General features: G+C 45.6%; 1 protein-coding gene across 3 annotated transcripts in view; it reads left to right on the forward strand.

Annotated features, from left to right (window-relative positions):
- Positions 1 to 21,645, forward strand: part of LOC135215588 (aldehyde dehydrogenase, dimeric NADP-preferring-like) — a gene marked incomplete at its 5' end in the record, with an annotated part of 210,827 nt that overhangs the window by 38,868 nt on the left and 150,314 nt on the right. For all 3 annotated transcript variants that reach the window (XR_010314736.1, XR_010314735.1, XM_064250455.1), the window contains 1 exon segment: positions 14,386 to 14,616. Coding sequence is in view for 1 of the 3 variants with exons in the window: in XM_064250455.1 (XP_064106525.1) it covers positions 14,386 to 14,616 (231 nt within the window).

Consider the following 21,645-nt stretch of genomic DNA (forward strand, 5'->3'; position numbering starts at 1 on the left):
AGCCTCTCCATCTCCTTCAACCCTTCCATCCTCACTTTCTCCACCAATTACACAACTCACTACCCCAATCGTCCTGCAGCTGCCGCACCAGCAGTCCCTGTTCGGGCACCAAAAATTTAATGTGGCAGGATCAAAAGCTCAAAAAACAAGCGGGTAAAACCCCCTCCCCCACATAAACTTAACCAATCCGGATGCCAAACTCACCCTCAGCTACACTATCCTTTTTACACTATGGAATACATGCAGGACAATTGACCTACCTACATACAGAACAAAAACACTAACACATGTACTCACCCCAACTCCAGATACTCAGGGCTATGCTGTGCTGTTCAATGGTCAAGGTTGTTGAGACACCAACAACCACCACAGACCAACACAACCAACAACATAGAACTATAACCACACAACTCAACAACAACACAACAACAACCAAGAACCACAACCCCACAACTCAACAAATAACAACACAACAACCACAGGCAACACAACCAACAACAAAGAACTATAACCACACCAACTCAACAACAACAAAACAACAACCAGAACCACAAAACACAACAACCAAGAACCACAACCCCACAACTCAACAAATAACAACACAACAAGCAAACAAAGACTACAGCCACAACTCAAGAACACAACAAATAAACAAGGCTCACAACCACAGCAACAACCAAGGACTACAGCTACAACATCAACAACACCAAGAAACCACAACAGCTCACCAACAACCCCACTCCACAACACCAAACCATCAATGCCACAAGCCCAACTACTCATAACAACACCAAACCACAACAGCTCCCCACAACAACAACAACAACCCTCAACTATAACAACTCAACAGAAACTCACAAGCCCAACAACCCAACACACAAGCACAACAACCTTCAAACACACAGCACAAATAACAAAGAACTCCCCAAAAACACAACGCAACTGACCAACAATACTACCAAGACCGCTGCCCAAACATCTGTCCTTTACGATTTCTCATTATAGACTGACTCCTCAGAACTCTGATCTTAACAACTAACTCCAACCTCCCCAGCAGACAACCCAGAACTCAACAACAGCCAATTCAATTGTCAACCATCCATCCACCAATTACGTTCTCTCTCTCTCTCTCTCTCTCTCTCTCTCTCTCTCTCTCTCTCTCTCTCTCTCTCTTACGGAAAACCAAAAACATAAATACAAACTACACGATCTCAATACAAACCACGAAACTCACTCACTCTCTCTCCAAGACGTTGTTAAATGGAACTCCCATAACTCCTCCATAACCAGAACCTTCCCCCCCACAAATACTAGAACTCGCGAATAGTTGAAACCCCTATAAAAATGCTTAAACTGCCTATTTTGTTAGTTAAAACTCAAGAAAAAAAACCCTAAAAAGGTTTATACCTGAATTTTTTAGTAGTTTTATCACAAAATGTGCATTTTATGATGAAATTGATAAAAAACTGGAATTTGTTGATATTTAATAGAAAAATACTGCTACTAGGTGAATCTTCTGCGAACAGTGGGGGTATATATATGTTCCAGAGAGAAATCCGTGAATACATCAGTCTGCAAATATGTGAGTCCGCAAATAGGGTGGTTCACTGTGCTATATTTCTCTGCCAATATTTTCTTCATAATGAATAAATTTATAGTGTAAAAATAAATTGGTCCTATTCTACTTAATTAATGTCATTTGTAACAAAACTACAGTAATTATTTGCTATTGTACGATGGCTTAAATGCAAACAAAACATTATCAAATTTGGTTTGGTTGTTGTACAAAAACAACTTTTCATTCAGTTGTTGAGAGCTGTAGCATTTAAGGTAAGGATTATAATGTTACTAATGATACTTTTATCATTTTCTTTTGCTTTTGTAAACTTATTTAACTAGAAGATATGATAAATGAAGAGATGGAGGAAGCATCAGTATTCTGAGGAAGGTGACTTTTCACTCTCTTTCTCATGCTAGGCCAAGATTTACCTGTAAGTTCATCAAATTTGACATTAAAAATTTTTAGAACTACCATGCCAACCATAGTAAATGACTAGGCAAATGAAATTCCACATTTTAATGTATGACACTTACCTGGCAGGTATATATATAGCTATATTCTCTGTTCCACTGGCAGAAATTTTCAAAACTCGCGGCAAACGCTAGTAACCTATTAGTAGTTCAGGCAACCACCACCCCGTTACCGTGGCGCTAGCGCTAGGAACCACTCCCGATTACATCAGATTTTCTCTGCCAGCCGGACCGGCAACATTGTTGTTGGTTCCCTGCTAAGATTTTCGAACTTGTTGCCGACTTATCTCTGAATTGGATTATTTGGTATTGTATTTGGAACGTTGGCTTGGCATTCGCTTTGGATTATTCTTTGGATATGTCAGATACAGCGTCTAATAGATAAAGTCAGTGCTTTTGATGTGAATGAAAGTGTAGTGGAGGGGGCGTCTGATCGTCTCTCTCGTGCTCCTAGACCTAGACCTCTGTCAAGCTCCCAGACCCAAGGGAGAAGGCATGTCGACAGTCGAAGGGAGGCGAGAGGGGTTTTGTCACGGTCAGGCGTCCCTTCGGACAGTCCTGTTGTTAAATCCCAGGCTGTTTCAGTTCGCCACAGGAAAGGCGTAACTGGGAAGTGTGCGTCCTCTGATGGTTCTACTCCAGAACGGGAACGTCGGTATTCGGTAGTGTCACGCCCCCTCAAGAGGATGTTCAGGATGTCGATCGTACAGGATAGACCGTCACACGGTCGAGATGCATGGAATAGTCCGGAGGTTTTGTCCTCTTCTGAAGATGGAGATCCAGTTCCGATCAAGAGGAAGAAGATTTTTCGTTCGAAAGAGGACGCAGTACGGCCTTTACGTTCCTTGATATTGGCAAGAGATTCACCCTCGTCTTCTGGCTTGTCTTCTCCTCTTCTCTCTCCTTCGGGTAGAGTTCAGGATCGCTCTCCCTTCCGTCACAGTCCCTCTCGTCCCTCTCCGTTGCATGCTGACCGTCAGGAAGATAGCACTAAAGACTTCTTAAGAGAAATGCAATCGAAGTTAGCAGTTCTCGTTAACTCGTGGAAGCCTCCTTAACAAGGTTCTTCGAGGCGTAAAGACGATTTCCTTCCCATGAAGTCTTCCAAGAAGACCAAAGGCAAGAATTTGCCTGCTCTCTCTTGTGCTTCGGTTGCCGAGGATACAGGACGCACTGTCATGTCTAGGACGGACGATCGAGTAGCGTTTCAGGACGTAGGACGCAGGAAGAAGATTGTATCTGTGGAAGCAGGACGCAAGCGGCAGGAGGTTGAACCGCTTGCTGTGGACGCAGGACGCAGGCGGCAGGACGCGACTGTGTCTGCGGTGGACTCAGGACGCAGGCGGCAGGACGCCGATACTTATTTTTTGGATTCAGGACGCAAGCGGCAGGACGTTGATCAGTCTTCAGGACGTCAAGAGGACGATACTGATTTACAGGACATTTCTTCAGCAGAAGAAGATTTTGACTTTGTTGAAGATAAGAATGTGGAACCTTCATCGGATTATAAAATCCTCACTTCGTGTCTTCTTTCGGTTTTTGAAGGGGAATTTCAACCTACGGCTCCTTTATCTCCCCTGTCGCAGTTTTCAAAGACTAAAACTCCCAAGAAGTCCTCATTCCTCAAGATGACACTCGATTTCAGCCAGGAAAGCGCTGCAACGTGTGAATAATTGGCTGAAGGAGAAGAAGGAAGCAGGGAAGTCTTCTTTCGCTTAGCCTCGAAGTCGGGAGTGTGGTACGCCACTGGAGAAAGTCTTGGCCTGGGAGTGCCTGCCTCCTCCCAGGGGGATTTCTCCAGTATTGTGGACAGCTCGCGCAGACAGGTGTTACATTCTGCCAAGATTTGGTGGACTTCGTCAGAATTTGATCACCTTTTTAAGGGAATCTTTAGGACTTTCGAGGTCTTCAACTTCCTCGATTGGTCTTTGGGAGCATTGGCGAACACTTTGGAAGACGAGAATTCTCAAGATATGGAAGTGCATAAGAGTATTATGTCCTGCATGGATAAAGCTCTTAGAGATGGAGCTAATGAACTTGCATCATTATTCGCAGCAGGAGTGCTTAAAAAGAGGTCTCTTTTGTGCTCTTTTACTTCTAAAGGAGTTTCTAACTCTCAGAAATCGGAGTTGATGTTTTCACTGCTTTCTAACCAGCTGTTTACCTCGGGAGTCATTAGCTGGATATAGACTCTGGCGGGCTATCTCAGAAGGCTACTCAGGATCTCCTCTCATCTTCAGTGAGGAAGTTTTTACCTTCTGAATTGGTTAAGAAGGCACCGAAGGAATCGAGACCTTCTCAACAGCCCTTTCGAGGCAGGACTTTCGCTCGACCTGCATTTAGAGGCAAAAGATTACCCGCTAAAAGAGGAGCTAAGACTAACCCTAAGCAATGAGAACCAAGTCCTCCAGACATCAGTAGGAGCCAGACTTCAAGAATTTTGGGAAGTTTGGCAAAACAGGAATGCAGATCCCTGGGCCATCAAGGTAGCTCGAGAAGGATACAAAATCCCCTTCTTAAGGAAACCTCCTCTCGTTATATCTCCGAGAGCCCTAGGGGCACATTACAACGATTTAGTGAAAGAGAAGGCACTGTGGGATCAAGTCTCTTCCATGCTAGAGAAAGGAGCCATAGAACCTGTTCTGGATCACGAATCTCCGGGGTTTTACAATCGGCTCTTCCTTGTTGCGAAATCCTTGGGAGGTTGGAGACCAGTACTGGACGTAAGTCAACTAAACTTGTTCGTGGTGAAAACCAAATTTACCATGGAGACGAACGAGTCAGTACTGGCAGCGGTACGTCCAGGGGACTGGATGGTTACCCTGGATCTACAAGACGTGTACTTTCATATTCCTATTCATCCAGGAAGCAGGAAGTACCTAAGGTTCGTGATCCAGAACAGGGTCTTTCAATTCAAGGCCCTGTGCTTCGGCCTTTGCACAGCCCCCCAAGTGTTCACGAGGATGATGTCCAACGTAGCAAGATGGTTACACTTACTAGGGATCAGAGTATCTTTTTACTTGGACGACTGGCTGATAAGATCCCAGTCAAGACGTCAATGTCTGGAGGACCTGAAACAGACGTTAGATTTAGCAAAAGAATTGGGTCTTTTGGTAAACCTGGAAAAGTCTCAGCTGAACCCCAATCAACAGATAATCTATTTGGGGATTCAGATATCGTCAGCGACTTTTCGGGCTTTCCCGTCCCCCGACAGGCAAGCCCTATGCCTTCGGAAGGTGCAGGACTTTCTAGAGAAAGACCGATGCTCGGCAAGAGAGTGGATGAGTTTACTGGGAACTCTCTCTTCCCTAGAGAGGTTCATTTTTCTAGGAAGACTGCACATGAGACCTCTACAGTTTTTCCTGAAAGAAGCATGGTCAAGAAAATCGCAACCGGATTCCTTCCAGTTTCAAATTCCGACCAAGGTAAAGGAGGAGTTGAGTTGGTGGCTAACTCCAGGCAGGTTAGCAGAGGGTATGTCACTCCAGCAGAAGAACCCAGACCTCATCTTGTTCTCCGACGCATCGGACGTAGGTTGGGGAGCGACACTAGGCCCTCAAGAAGTGTCGGGTCTTTGGAACAAAGACGAAGCAAGTTGGCACATAAACAGGAAGGAACTGATGGCGATTTTCTTGGCCTTGAAGTCTTTCAGGGAGTTGGTACGCGACAAGATAGTGCATCGGTCATTGTGGAACAAAGACGAAGCAAGTTGTGCACATCAACCGGAAGGAAAACTGATGTGCGATTTTCCTTGTGCGCGTGTGAAGTCTTTCTCAGGGGGTTGGTACGTGACAAGACAGTGCAGATCAACTCGGACAACACCACGGCTCTGGGATATATCCGCAAGCAAGGAGGGACGCATTCAATTCCCCTTTACATGCTGGCGAAAGAAGTTCTGCTTTGGGCGGAAGAGGAGAACGTTTCTCTGCTCACCAGGTTCATCCAGGGGGAGAAGAATGTCAGGGCGGACCTGTTGAGCAGGGAGGGGCAACTTCTTCCGACAGAGTGGACGTTGCATCCAGAGGTATGCCAGAGCCTGTGGAAATTGTGGGGCTGTCCAGTAGTAGATCTTTTTGCGACAGCCAAAACAAAAAGACTTCCAAACTACTGCTCGCCAGTTCCAGACCAGGAAGCAGTCGCAGTGGATGCCTTCCTGATGGATTGGACAGGCCTGGACGCTTACGCTTTTCCTCCATTCAAGGTCTTGGGGAAAGTGATGAAAAAGTTCAGAGAGAGTCAAGGAACGAGGATGACTCTAATAGCTCCGTATTGGCCGGCCCAAAGTTGGTTCACAGAGGTACTGTAATGGACAGTGGATACACCAAGAACACTTCCTCTAAGAGTAGATTTACTCAGACAACCCCACTTCGACAGGTTTCACAAGAATACCCTCGCTCTGGGTCTGACTGCGTTCAGACTATCGAAAGTCTTGTCAGAGCGAGGGGATACTCTAGAGAGGTGGCCAGTGCAGTGGCTAGAGCTAGAGAACCTCCACAATTACGGTATACCAGTCGAAGTGGGAGAACTTCTGGAAGTGGTGTAAGAAGAGGAAGGTGTCTTCATCCAGTACCTCTGTGACCCAAATCGCAGACTTCCTCCTTTATTCAAGGAAGGAGGTAGGATTGTTGATTTCTACGATTAAGGGTTATAGGAGTATGTTGACCTCGGTGTTCAGACACAGAGGTTTGGATATTTCTAATAATCTGGACATTAGAGATCTTGTTAGATCATTTGGAACCAAGAAGCAGCCTCAATGCAGACCCCCTGCTTGGAATCTGGACATCGTCTTGAAGCATTTAACTTCTAGTAAGTTTGAACCTTTAGATAAAGCTTCATTAAGAGATGTCTCAAAGAAGACTATCTATTTAGTCTCCTGGGCAACGGCTAAAAGAGCTAGTGAGCTTCAGGCCATATCTAAGACAGTGGGCTGGAGACATGGCAACGCAGTGTGTTCTTTCCAGGAAGGTTTTTTGGCCAAGAATGAGAACCCTGCTAATCCTTGGCCAAGATCCTTTGATGTCTTGGGTCTGTCCAATTTAGTGGGGCATGAACAAGAAAGAGTCTCTGCCCAGTGAGAGCGTTACGCTTTTATATTGAAAGAACAAGAGATATCAGAGGGACTTCTGATGCTCTTTGGTGTTCAGTCAAAGACCCCAGTAGGCCCATGACAAAGAATGCTCTAGCTTTCTTTATGAAAGAACTGATTAGAGAAGCACATATGCTGTGCCAAGAACAGAGTTTCGGAGTTCTGAAAGTGAAGGCTCACGAAATCAGAGCAGTAGCGACGTCCTTAGCTTTTAAGAGAAATTTAGCCCTCAAAGAGATTATTGAGAATACATATTGGAGAACGAATTCAGTGTTTGCGTCTCATTATCTCAGAGATATTAAGACAACCTTTGACAATTGTCAGACGTTGGGTCCATACGTGTCCTCTGGTACAGTATTGGGCAAAGGAGTTACCACCCCATAACCTTCTATTATGCTAGGTAATTTTATCAGGTGATGGTGTTTTTTGTGGTCGTCTGAAAGAGGTTTTGTTCCTTTTTCAGTCTTTTTAGTGGTTTTCTTTATGTGGTGTGTGTGTAGTTCAGGTGAATGAACAATTCCTAGCTTGAATGCCATGGCCTAAGAGGGCTTTGTGGTTTCTGTCAACACATTGGTCACGCCCAGTTGTCAGATCCGGTTTTAGCTTCTTCAACGTACAGGACACTTCCTAGTTGAGAGCTCCTAAGGTTTAAGCAGGCTCAGAGGCAGGACCTATGAAGTCAGCTACCTTAGCAGGTAAGGAACTTAGGGTAATATAATAATATTTAATTATTTGTACTCTAACAATGTTGCTGTCTTTGACCCACCTCCAAATGTGTCAATCAGCTATATATATACCTGCCAGGTAAGTGTCATACATTAAAATGAAGTTTTTATGATAAAACAAAGTTTAATGTATACTTACCTGGCAGGTATATATATAGCTATATTCTCTGTTCCACTGGCAGAAATTTTCAAAACTCGCGGCAAACGCTAGTAACCTATTGGTAGTTCAGGCAACCACCACCCCGTTACCGTGGCGCTAGCGCTAGGAACCATTCCCGATTACGTCAGATTTTCTCTGAACCCTGTCTCCTGAGGGGAGGAGGGTGGGAATTTAATTATATATACCTGCCAGGTAAGTATACATTAAACTTTGTTTTATCATAAAAACTTCATTTTTGTTGAAGAGGTATTACATATTATGGCAAAATATCTGACTATGACATTGTCTAAGGCATTGTTAACCAGTCTAGGGCACCATAATATGGATTGTGGTGCCTGCTGTAGACTTTTGAATTTTGGTGAGCAATGATTTTCGGTTGATGACAAGCCCCTAGGAGTAGAACCCCTGTCAGTGATTGGGGGCTGCCTGTGTATATATATATATTAAATTCTGAGGGCTTTGCAAGTGATTTTTGTGTTCAGTATATCAAGAAGTTTTCAATCAAAGAGTACAACTTATAATATCCTGACCTGGCTCAATTAAGAATTATTCGAAATTTATTGATTGTCCTTAGATTTTTACAGTAGTGGATAGAGTGCTATGACAGGCAGTCCCTGTTATTGGCAGACTCTGTCAGTGGTAATCTGGTTTTATAGCGCTTTAAAATCGCCGTTGTTCATACGCGAACAAACCCTCGGTCTTAACAATAGGATAATTTCTAGCGCCTAGCTGGATCCGGTTAAAAAGCAGATGAAAGCAAGGAATCTTGTGATATCTGGCAACTCATGCGTAGATCGGGTGATGAGTGGTCAAATGCCGATCACCCATGCCAGTCTTTTCTTAACCGCCTGGACGAGAGTTGGGTTTATTCCTCTCTTGGCCTTTTCCCGGTTCTTTGCCCGTTTCGTTTCCTTTAGTGTGTGTGTGTGTTTTTACCTGGTATTATGGCATTTTCTGCTCCTTCTCGACGTCAGCGTATGTGCCCCGGAGTTCCTGGGTTCCTGTGTTCTCATTTTTTGGCTTCGTCAGAGACAGACCCTCATATCACATGCAGTAGGTGTCGTTCGAATTTTTGTACGATTACGAATCCTTGTACGGAATGCCGGGCATGGCCTAAGGAGGAGTGGAGGAAGTTTTATGGTAGAGGGAACATCGGAGAGTCTCCACTCTTCCTACTTGGGGGGGGCTTTGCTTCTATTCCCGATGTTTCGTCTTCCGCAGTAGTCAACCCCCATAGTAGCGTTGTCCCTGCATCTCCTTCCTTTTCTTCCATTGATTCATTGGTGGAAGTATCGGGAGGTCACCAGGGTATTTTTTGTAATGTAACCCAGAGTCGGAGGCGTCCGAAATGGCAGTGATTTGGAAGACGCTTGGGCTAGGGGGTACCCCGTCCTATGGGGGGGGTTACTAGCGCATTTTGTGGAGGCTCGCACCCCCCCTTCTCGGTCCAGCCAGGCCATCCCCCGTCCTCCCGGCCTTGTCTCCGTGGGTGGGAGCAGTCGGCCATCTTGTATTGCTCCGCCGGTGTCTGCTGTCGCTTTGTATCGGAGTGACGCTGCAGCGTCAGCCTCGTTGATGACGTTACGGGGTCCATCTTCGTGTATTCCTCCACCAGTGGCGTCTCTTTCCCCCTCACACAGAGGGGAAGCTGTGACGTCACCACCGCATGTGACATCACTCTCATTGATGACGTATCTCCCAGTCGCCTCGTCCGATCCGCCTCACTTATCTGTGACGTCATCACTGCTGCCCAGCTATGGACTTTGCCCTTCCTTCGCCGTCGAGGGAGGAACAGCGCAGACGTGTTCCCGAGAGTGCTGTGGTTTCAGGCAGTGTTAGTGATTTGTGTTCTGCAGGGGTTGCTTCGCCGCCGAATCTCGTACGTGCAACCACCCCTCCCCCCCTTCCATCCTTGCACATCACAAGCGTGTTGCAACCTCCCCTGTCCGTGCACGTGATGGTAGTGCTCCTTCTTCTCCAAGGCCTATTCATTGCCGTAAAGATCTGAAGGCAACTGTCAAGAGGTTGAAGGTAGTGAGCACGGAGGTGGTGCAGCCGAAATGTTTGCCTGCCCCTCTAATTGGTGCTTCCAAGACTTCCACTATAAGGGATTCTCCGTCAATCTCGAGTGCTTGAGTTCCCCCCCCCCCCCCCCCCTTCTCACGTATGTACGGCCGCCACGCCTGTGTCTGTTCATGGACGTCTGGAGTCACCTGTTGAGGTAAGTGATGTGCCTAGTGTTACAGTGGGTCCATCTCAGAGGCTGACGCTTGGACCCAGCCCAGATAGGTTAGTAGGGGTTTCAGACTGTTTGGCTACTAACCCTTCTGTGAATTTTGGTGAAGTAGGCGCGTTAGAAGAGCCTACACATCCTTCTCGTCGTCTGTCACCGGTGCCAGAGCATGAGGAGGGGGACATGCAGGAGTTTCTGTCCTCTTTTTTGGAAGTTGTTGATCTCATTCGTGGGTTCAGCAATTTGGAAAGTAGGACTCAGGTTCCCTCGTCTTACACTCCTTCTTGCTTGGAAGCTTTGGTGGGAGCTGCTCAGGACCCCAAATCATCTCTCCAGCTGCTGTTGTCAGGGCACATTCAGTCGGTCTTGCATGAGGTTAACACTTCTGTTTCTGACCGGGATGGTTCACTTCGCTTTAGAGGCTCTACCAAATTACTACCCCCACCTCTCACAAGACATAGGAAGTAATATGCTACGAGCTCTGCGTTTTTGTTGTCACACCACCTTAACCCAGACGTCATTCGCCTGAAGCCAGGTTTGACTTTGGAACAGGTGAGGTCAGTGGCTCCGTCCTTGTCTCCGCAAGACACCTTAGCTTAAGAAGAATCTACGGCGGCCTCCATGTTGCAGACGGTTTCTTGGCTGGACCTCTGGTCTGTGGTGATTGCCAAGATAGCTCTGACAGGTCCCCTGAAGGGTTGGTGAGTGCCGCCTCGCTTGCTAGTCTTTTGCAGTCCGGGGGCAAGGCGTTTTCTTATTTGGCTCACCTCAGTGCCAATGTATGGGCTAATCTTCTGGTTAGGAGGGACGCGGCTTTGTCTAGGATGGAGAGGTCGCTTGACACCAAGTCTTTGCTGGCCTTGAGGAATGGTGATCTGTTGGAGTCGCAATTCTTGTTTCCACAGACAGAACTCGAAAATGCGATAGACCAACGCCGGGCTGACACCAAGGACCGACTGGTGCACCAAGCTGTGTCTAAATCAGAGTCCTTTTCGGAGACGTCCGGCCCCTCCTCCTCCCCCCGGTCCAGCAGCAGTCGAGGAGATCGTCGCCTGGTAGGACCTCGAGTTTGGCAGGGCCTTCCCGTTTGACACAGCCCAAGTCTCAGGGTCAACGCCCCTTTCGCTCTCGTCCCTTTAAACCAAGAAGAGGCCCCAGGGGCAGAGGTCAAGGGGGCCGTCGGTAGGTTGGGCGCCTCTCCCTCTCCTGCGCCACGGGTGGGGGGTTGCCTGGCTGGCCATTGGGCCAAGTGGCAGAGTTACGGGTCGGAGAAGTGGGTGGTAGATGTCCTTCGGGTGGGTTACCTGTTGCCATTCGACTTCTCTCCTCCTCTGTCGGACAAGCCGCAGCTCAGGAAGACGTATCCCCCAGATTCTCTGAAGTTCTTGGCTCTTCGGGAGGAAGTGCAGAAAATGCTGGACAAGGATGCGATAGCTGAAGTAGTCCGTCCCCAGGGTTTTACAGTCACATCTTCTTGGTGCTCAAGGTGTCAGGAGGATGGAGGCCTGTGATCGACTTATCCACCTTGAATCACTTCATCAGGAAGACACGGTTCAAGATGGAGACCCCGCGCTCAATGTTGGCAGCCGTCAGGGAAGGCGACTTCATGCTGCCAATAGACTTAAAGGACACATACTTCCAAATCCCTGTTCATCTTACATCCAGGAAGTTCCTTCGCTTCTCTCTCGGGGACAAGATCTTCGAGTTCAAAGTCTTGTGCTTTGGGTTAATGACAGCCCCTCAATTTTTCACAAGGGTCTTCTCTCTTGTGTCAAGTTGGGCATATGCTTGGGATCCGTTTGCTGAGGTACCTCGACGATTGGTTGGTCTTGGCAGTTTCCAGGGAGAAGCTGCTGCAAGACAGGGATTGTCTTCTTCGGTTCTGTCTGGACCTGGGCATATTAGTCAACCAGGAAAAGTCGAACCTCGTACCCACTCAAAGGATTCTCTACCTGGGCATGGTCATTGATACAATAGTGGCAAGAGTTTTCCTGTCGGATCAGAGATTGGAGAAGTTGCGGGCTGTGGCGGGCAACTTCCTGTCAAAGTTGCATCAGTCGGCTCATCATGGCAGGTTCTTCTGGGAGTGCTATCTTCCCTGGAGAAGCTGGTCCCTCATGGGCATCTTCATCTTTGGTCTCTGCAATGGAGACTGGGGGAATTCTGGTCTTGGGGGGGGGACTCTCCCCTGTTTATGGTCCCACTGTCTTTGGAAGTGAGAGAAGACCTTCATTGGTGGTTGGACAACCAGAATCTATTGAAGGGTGTCCCTCTGCGTTCTCTCCCTCTGGACTTCCTTCTGTCGGACACCTCCTTCGCAGGTTGGGGCGCGCACTTAGGCGGCCTCATTGCTTCAGGCGTTTGGGGTTTGGAGGACAAGCAGCAGCATATCAATGTCTTGGACTTGAAGGCGGCTTTCCTGGGTCTGAAGGAGTTTCGGGGATGGTAGAGGGTCACTCTGTCGTTCTCAGGTGGTAGCCTATGTGAACAAGCAGGGAGACCTGGTGCCAATTTATGGCGCCATAATGCGCAGAGTTGCATTTATGGAGTGATATAGAATGTTGGTGCCATAAGATACCTAACAGAGACGCCATTAACTGGTTAACAACTGGTTATTGGAGCCACTAGATCCATAAAACGCAGTGTTCGCTCATCAGCACCCTGCTGAGAATGGGACCCCCACTGATAACTGGAGACTGCCTCTACTACATATTTTGAAATAATGGTACACACTGCTCCCCAGGTTTTACGCCTTTCACATCTCCTTGGTCCACTTTGTCACAGATTTTGGTGGAATACATTGTTCACTTTTCCATAGGAAACTTTCTTTAATTTGCAGATTTTTGCTATTTACCATATCACTAAAATTATTACTAATTTCCATTTTCTTTGTTGAGCAACACTTTATCCACTAATTACTGTATTTTTACATATTGTGTATGTGACTGAATACTGATTTTTATGATTAAAATTATTTACAGCTAGTACTTATAATGAAGTTATGCAACTATTAAGCTCATTCCAGGTTGGGCCCCATACTGTGAATAATAGATGTCAGATTCTCTCTCTCTCTCTCTCTCTAAGAGTAATGTAAATGTATTTGAAATTATATATAAATGTATTTGAAATGATATACAGTGGGCCCCACGTATTCGCGTTCTCCGGATTCGCGGACTCGCACATTCGCGGATTTCTCTCGGGAACGTTTCTCCGCATTATTCGCGGAAAATTCGCGCATTCGCAGTATTTTTCTATGAGAAATATCCACAAATTCCTGGTTTTTTCTTCAATTTCATCATAAAATGCACTTTTTGTGATAAAACTATTAAAAAAACCAAGTAGTATGAAAATTGTTAGTGGGTTTTCTTGAGTTTTATCTAACAAAATAGGCTGTTTTTAGCATTTTTATAGGGATTCCAAACATTTGCGGGTTCTAGCTATTCACGTGGGGTTCTGGTACGCATCCCCCACGAATACGGACTCTAACTATTCACGGGGGGGCCGGGTCTGGTACACACCCACCATGAATACGGAGGACCACTGTACTGGATATTTGCCTCTTATAAGGATTTTTAGAGATTTTTGCATTTCCTCTGTTATTGCATTTCTGCAGCAGGTTCTGGAACCTAATACTGCATGAAAGTGAGAGGCCACTGTATGTATGAAATTACAGTGGTCCCCCCGTATTCGCGGGGGATGCGTACCGGACCCCCCATGAATAGTTAGAACCCGCAAATAGTTTGAACCCCTATAAAAATGTTTAAAACCTCTTATTTTGTTAGTTAAAACTTAAGAGAAACCCACAAAACATTTTTATACCTGGTTTTTTAAATATTAATTATTTAGGCTCCTGGTATTAATAAATGAAGATAGAGCCAATAAGGGCAAACATTTATTGTTGATTTAAAAGATTTTAGGAAGTACTTCACTTTCCTATTTTATATCAATACAGTATTTAGAATTAATACAAGATTATGATTAATTTGTTTTAGTATTTGCTCTGAGAAAGTTTTTTTATTAGTTTTGAAGAGCAAAAAGCTGATGTAAGAATGACCTTGCTGGAAGAGGAGGCATTTCACTTGCTTAATATTAGTTTTAAACTTATGAAAATATTTTAGGCATATTATTGTTAAATTTTCCTTTTTTTCAGTCCTTTGTACATTGACGATAGTGTCAATATGGATATTGCAGTCCGACGTATTTTATGGGGAAAGTGTATAAATGTTGGACAGACTTGTATTGCTCCAGACTATGTCCTTTGCTCCCAAGAAGTTCAAGAGAAATTTGTTACAAAAGCTGGTGAGGTTTTGAAGGAATGGTATGGTGATAAACCAAGAGAGTCTCCAGATTTATGCAGAATAGTGTCAGAGAAGCATGTGAGGTATGTACTATATGGTCTTGATAGCAAAGATTTAATAAATTTTGAACCTATACTTTTTCTGATTTGGATAAAGTCATATACATATAATGTTTCTCATAAATGCAATTACTTATTATTAGCAATATTATTGTTAATAGAAAAAAACCTGTTCGGTAAAATTGTGTCATCCTATTTTTTTTTTATACACATGATTATACAAGTTAATTTACAAAGTACTGTGGCACCTCAGCTTACAGGATTTCATTATTTGTCAGAGGTGTCATTGAGCTTGGCAAAAAAAGTTTTGTGTTTTTGCTTTTGCAAGTGAAGTATGTGTAATTATTTATGTGAATCTTACTCAACATTCATATATCAAAGTTTTTAACACTTGGTTGTTCAGCCTTAGAATTTATATTTGGTTTCAAATCCAAGAATCCTGTTTAACCCTTAAACGCTGAGCCAGTATTTCCGAAAGTGTCTCCCGTATGCTGGCAGCCTCGCGCCGAAGCAGAAAAAGACTTTTTCAAAAAATCACAGCACGCTTAATTTTCAAGATTAAGAGTTCATTTTTGGCTCCTTTTTTGTCATTGCCTGAAGTTTAGTATGCAACCATCAGAAATGAGAAAAAAAAAATCATTATCATATATAAATATTGGAATATATGACAGCGCAAAAAAAATTTCACATATAATTGTATACAATCGTGCTGTGAGCAAAACGGTTAAAGCTAATGAGTTAATTATTTTTGTTGTTGTATTGTACACTAAGTTGCGATGATTTTGGTATATAACAAATTGTAAAATAATCAAAGCAACACAGAGAAAATATTATCACAATATGATGCATGAATTCGTAACGCCCAGACATAAAAAAAAGCTGTTTTAAAAAATTCATGATAAATTGAAATATTGTGCTGAAGACTTCCTGTTTATTGCAAAATGAAGGTAATTGATTGAATATTACTAGACTGTAAGTGTTGTAGCTTACAATTGCAGTTTTTGACATTTCGGTCGAGTTAAAGTTGACATAAGGTCGAATTTTTTCTATTTATTGTGATTTATATGAAAATATTACAAAACTGATAAAAGCTACAACCATGGGTTGTTTATTGTTGTATTTTACATAAAATTGCGCACATTTTCATATATAAAACTTTATGTAACGGCTAATTTAAAATGATGCAAATATTACGACAATCAGACGAAAAAATTTATGATTTTTTCGGAAAAGTTACCGCGCAGACGTGGGGAAAAAGTTTTTTTCATAAATTCACCATAATTCGAAATATTTTGCTAGAGACTTCCAATTTGTTGCAAAATAAAGGCAATTGATTGAATATTACTGGAATGTAATAGTTTTAGCTTACAATTGCATTTTTTGACCATCTCGGTGAGTCAAAGATGACCAAAGGTTGAAATTTTGGCACTTATTGTTATTTATATGAAAATATTTCAAAACTGATAAAAACTACAACCATGGGTTGTATATTGTTGTATTCTACATGAAATTATGCACATTTTCAAATATAAAACTTTCTGTAACAGCTAATTTAAAATGGTGCAAACATTACGACAATCGGACAAAAAAATTTCTGATTTGTTCATGAAACTTACCCGGCAGATATATATATAGCTGTATTTCTCCGAAGTCCGACAGAATTTCAAAACTCCCGGCACATGCAGTGGTCGGCCAGGTGGTTAGTACCCATTCCCGCCGCTGGGAGGCGGGTGTCAGGAACCATTCCCATTTTCTATCAGATTTTCTCTGTCGCCGGTGCTGATAACTGTTTTCAGTACCTCCGTCTAGGATTTTCGAAACTTCTTTTGCTACTTAAGTATCCTGATTGTCTTTTGGTTATTGAACGTGGATTGTGGCTAGGCATACACTGATAGTGGATTGGATTTTGAATTGGCTTGTTTTTTTTCCTTAACTAAGATGTCTGGGACTAGTTCAACTAGCACCAGAGTGTGTTGTATGGAAGGTTGTAAGGTGAGGCTACCGAAAGGTTCGGTAGACCCACACACAGTATGTACAAATTGTAGAGAACGTGTGTGTAATAGATGACCGTTGTAAGGAGTGCGAATGTCTGTCTGATTCAGGTTGGAAGGCTTATGAATCCTACGTGAGGAAATTAGAGGGCGATAGGATAAGGAGGTCTTCCTCCAGGAGTGTATCAGGCAGTAGAAGTAAGGGCAGTAAGGGTTCTCCTACTATTCCTCCAGTAGTTTGTACAACTCCTAAATCTATAATGCCTTCGGGCCCTGAAATATCAGTGGAGGGTAATGCCCTATCTACGATTCTAGAATCACTACGTAATCTAGAATCAAAAGTGCTCGCTTTGGAGGGTAAAAATGTTGTTAGTGAAGTGAAGTGCAGTGAAAGTGCCCCTAGTGTTGTGGAGGGGCCGTCAGATCGGCCCTATAATTCCTCTAGGCCTGGACCTCTGTCGAACTCCCAGGACCAGGGAGAAGGACATGTCGAAAGCCGAAGGAGGGTTACGGGGAACCCCCACCGATCTGGCGTCCCTTCGGCAGAACCTGTCGACGATTCCCAGGCTGCCAAAGAACGCGCTCGTGCGCGCATCCTCCAAGAGTGCTTTTTGTCTTCCGAGGCGTCCTCCCCTCACAGGAGTTGGAGCTATGGGAGACACTCGCGTCCTCTGAAAAGAACTAAGACGTTAGATGTCACACAGGCGGCCGTCGTCAGTAGTTTCTCAGAGGAGGACGCTGCACGTCCTCTCGCTCCTTCTGCTTTGCGGGCTTCGCCTTTATATGTGGACTACTCTCCACCGCAAAAGAGAGCAAAGACGCAAGATGTCGCACAGGTGGCCGTCGTCTTTGGTCTCAGGGAGGAGGACGCTTCACGTCCTTTCTCTTCTGCTGCTTTGCAGTCATCCCTGGAGAGTTTTGCTGCATTGACGCCACAAAAGAGAACCAGGACGTCATCCGACGATGACGCCTTTGAGCGCCCCAGTCGCTCCAGGAATAGAACTGAGGCGGTCCATGTGAGAAGGAATAAAGCGTCCCCTTGCCCCTCGCCTTCTCACAGGATCAGCCCTTCACCTGAGAAGGAGCTTTCCCCAACAAAGAGAGTCATCCGTTCGATGCAACAACAACTTGCTTCGTCGCTTGCTGAGAGAGAGGCAGAACTGCGTCGTAGAAGGAAGGATAATAAATTGCCGATCAAGAGATCTAAGCGGTCTCCCGCCCCTTCTGCTCACTCTTCTCTTTCACCGGTTTCTACGCCCTCTAGATTTCGTACACCTCCCCAGCCATTGTCTAAAGAGTTCGAGGAGCGTCCTCCTAAAGGTTCTTATATCGAGATGAAGAAAACTCGTCCTACTCTTCGAGGCGTTCCCCTCTCTTCTACTAGGGGCTCGCCTTATGCAGAACTTGACATTCGTTCTGCTGCAAAGCAAAGTGTTTTGCAAGCTGGGAAACAGGATGCAGTGCAAGCAACTTTACTTAGACAAGCAACTCACAGAGACGTTCCTAGTTCGTCACTGAGGGAGCGTGATACTTTTATGCACACTCGTCTGGATGCCAAGCGTGATGCTCGTCTGGACGCCAAGCGTGACGCTTATATGGAAGTCAAGCGTGACGCTTTTGTGGACGCTCGTCTGGACGCCAAGCATGACGCTCGTATGGACGCCAAGCGTGACGTTTTGGTGGACGCTCGTCTGGACGCCAAGCATGACGCTCGTATGGACGCCAAGCGTGACGCTTATATGGACGCCAAGCGTGACGCTTTTGTGGACGCTCGTCTGGATGCCAAGCATGACGCTCCGTATGGGAACGCACAACGTGACACTTATATGGACCCTAGAGCGTGACGCTTTTGTGGACGCTCGTCTGGGCCAAGCATGAACGCTCGTATGGACGCCAAGCATGAAACTCTCCGTTATGGACGCCAAAGCGTGACGCCTTATAGGGAAGCCAAGTCCAATATGACGCTTTATGACGCTCAAGCGTGACGCTTTTGTGGACGCTCGTCTGGACGCCAAGCATGACGCTCGTATGGACGCCAAGCATGACGCTCGTATGGACGCCAAGCGTGACGCTTATATGGACGCCAAGCATGACGCTTTTGTGGACGCTCGTCTGGATGCCAAGCATGACGCTCGTATGGACGCCAAGCGTGACGCTTATATGGACGTCAAGCGTGACGCTTTGGTGGACGCTCGTCTGGACGCCAAGTGTGATGCTCGTCTGGACGCAGAGTGTGACGCTTTTACGGACACTCGTACAGACGTTATGAATGACGCTTTGTTGGACGCTCATCAGGACTCACAACGTGATATTTGTCTGGACGCTCGCCAACACTCTTAACGTTCGTCGAGATTCCCACCGAGAAGTTGTTCAGGAAATTGGCACCTCTATTCCTGAACCTATGGACGCTAATATATAGAACGCACCTAGTACGTCACAGCATCGATCTTTATTAAAGATTGGACCTAAAGGACTTATACCACCTTCTTCGGGAGTCTCCTCTGCCGCTCCTGCTGAGGAGGGAGAACTGAGCAGTGTTTCGGAAGAAGCAAACGAGGATCAACCTTCTGCATCAGCTTCTTCTGATTACCAAGTATTAGTTCGTTTACTTCGGGCTTCATTTGGAGACTAATTTCAACCCTCGGCTCCTCGCTCTCCTCCTTCTCAATTTTCGTTGTCGAAAACCAACAAGACTCCTGGATTTGTGAATATGACGAAGTCTCTGTCAACTAAAAGGGCTTTTAAAAAGGTCCAGGATTGGATGGAGTCAAGAAAAGAACAAGGAAAGACTTCTTTTGCCCAGCCTCCGTCAAGACTGAGCGGCAAGGCAGGCATTTGATATGATACAGGAGAAGATCTCGGTTTAAGAGCTCCCGCATCTGCACAAGGTGACTTTACCAGTCTGGTTGACGCACCAAAGAGGTCTCTCCTTTTGTCAGCAAAAGTAGTGTGGACACCTGCTGAAATGGACCACCATCTTAAGGGCCTCTTTCGGACAATAGAGGTGTTTAATTTCTTGGACTGGTACTTGGGACTATTAGACACACAGTCTCGTAGTCAAGATTCAATTAGCCTGGGGGAGCTGTCCAGCATTCTTGCGTGTATGGACAAGGCCGTCAGAGATGGTTTAGAGGAATTGGCTTTGCATTTTTGTGCAGGGCTCATAAAAAAGAGAGTTCTCTACTGCAAATTCACGGCAAAGTCAGTCTCTCCAGCGCAGAGGGCAGAGTTGTTTTTCGCCCCTCTTTCGAACCATCTCTTTCCCCAGGCTATGATCAAAGATCTGGCCGGCAGCCTACAAGAAAAAGCTACACAGGACCTCTTAGCACAATCTACTAAACGTCCTGCAGTTCCTTCGATGTCTTCACGAGCACAATTCACTAAGAAACTGAAGCCCTTTCGAGGTGGAGCTTCCTCGAGACCTCCTCCTCGAGGAAGAGGCCTTTCCAGAGGTAGAGCCCCTTCTAAACCCAGGGGTAGAAAATGAGAATATAGTCTTTCAGTCACCAGTAGGAGCCAGGCTTCGGTTATTTGCAAAAGCCTGGAGAAAGATAGAGGCGGACAACTGGTCGCTCAACGTCATCGAGCAAGGATACAAAATACCTTTCCTGAAGCCGCCTCCGCTGTGCACGACACCCAGGGATCTATCACCCTCGTACCATCAGGACAAACAGCAGATCTTGTACGATCTGCTCGAGCAAATGCTCGAAAAGAGGGCAGTAGAACAGGTCAAGGACTTACAATCCCCGGGCTTCTACAGCAGGTTGTTCCTGGTACCGAAACAGTCGGGAGGTTGGCGGCCAGTTTTAGATGTAAGCAGTCTGAATCTTTTTATAGAGAGACAGAGGTTCAAGATGGAGACACCTCAGTCAGTGCTTGGGGCCTTAAGACAAGGCGATTGGACGGTGTCATTAGACCTTCAAGACGCATATTTCCACGTCCCGATCCATCTCCAATCGAGGAAGTATCTGCGGTTTGTCCTGAAGGGAAGAGTTTTCCAATTCAGAGCTCTTTGCTTTGGACTGAGTACGGCTCCAATGATCTTCACGATTTTAATGAAGAATCTGGTGAAGTGGCTTCATCTCTCAATGTGGCGAGGTGGCTTCATCTTGCAAACGTCAGGATCTCTCTATATCTAGACGACTGGCTCATTCGAGCATCGTCGAAAGAAAAGTGTCTGAAGGACCTTCAATCAACCTTACTCTAGCGAAGTCCCTGGGACTTCTGGTGAATTTTGAAAAGTCACAGCTGATCCCCACACAATCCATCGTATATCTGGGGATTCAGATGGATTCAGTGGCTTTTCGAGCTTTTCCGTCCCAGGGACGTCAGCAGCAAGGATTAGACAAAATATCAGCCTTCCTAAGGAAAGAATCATGCTCGGTGAGGGAATGGATGAGTCTGCTGGGGACCATTTCCTCGCTGGAGAAGTTTGTTTCCTTGGGGAGACTACACCTCAGACCTCTCCAGTTTTTCCTGAAAGAAAATTGGAAGGACAAGGAAAATTTAGATACGATTTTAAGGATTCCGAGTGAAGTAAAGGATCACCTAAAGTGGTGGTTCGATCCTTTAAAACGGTCGGAGGGAGTGTTCCTCAAGCTTCAGAGCCCCGACCTAGTGTTGTTCTCCGACGCATCCACCACGGGGTGGGGAGCAACACTAGGGGGGGAAGAAGTGTCAGGCACCTGGAGAAGGGAACAGGTGGACTGGCACATAAACCTCAAAGAACTAGCAGCCATCTACTTGGCGCTACAATTTTTCAAAGACAAAGTCTCACACCTAATAGTTCAGATAAATTCGGACAACATCACAGGTCTGGCCTACATCAAAAAACAAGGAGGAACACACTCTCGGTCACTGTTCAATCAGCGAGAGAGATCTTGTTGTGTGCGAAAACGCAGGACGTAACGATTCTGACGAGGTTCGTTGCAGGCGTGGAGAACATCCGTGCAGATCTCCTCAGTCGGCAAGGTCAACTGCTGCCGACCGAGTGGATTCTACATCAGGTGTGCCAAGAGCTGTGGAAGTTATGGGGACGTCCTCTCGTAGACGTCTTCGCGAC

The sequence above is a fragment of the Macrobrachium nipponense genome, chromosome 5, assembly GCF_015104395.2.
Source record: "Macrobrachium nipponense isolate FS-2020 chromosome 5, ASM1510439v2, whole genome shotgun sequence".
NCBI classification, from domain to species: domain Eukaryota; kingdom Metazoa; phylum Arthropoda; class Malacostraca; order Decapoda; family Palaemonidae; genus Macrobrachium; species Macrobrachium nipponense.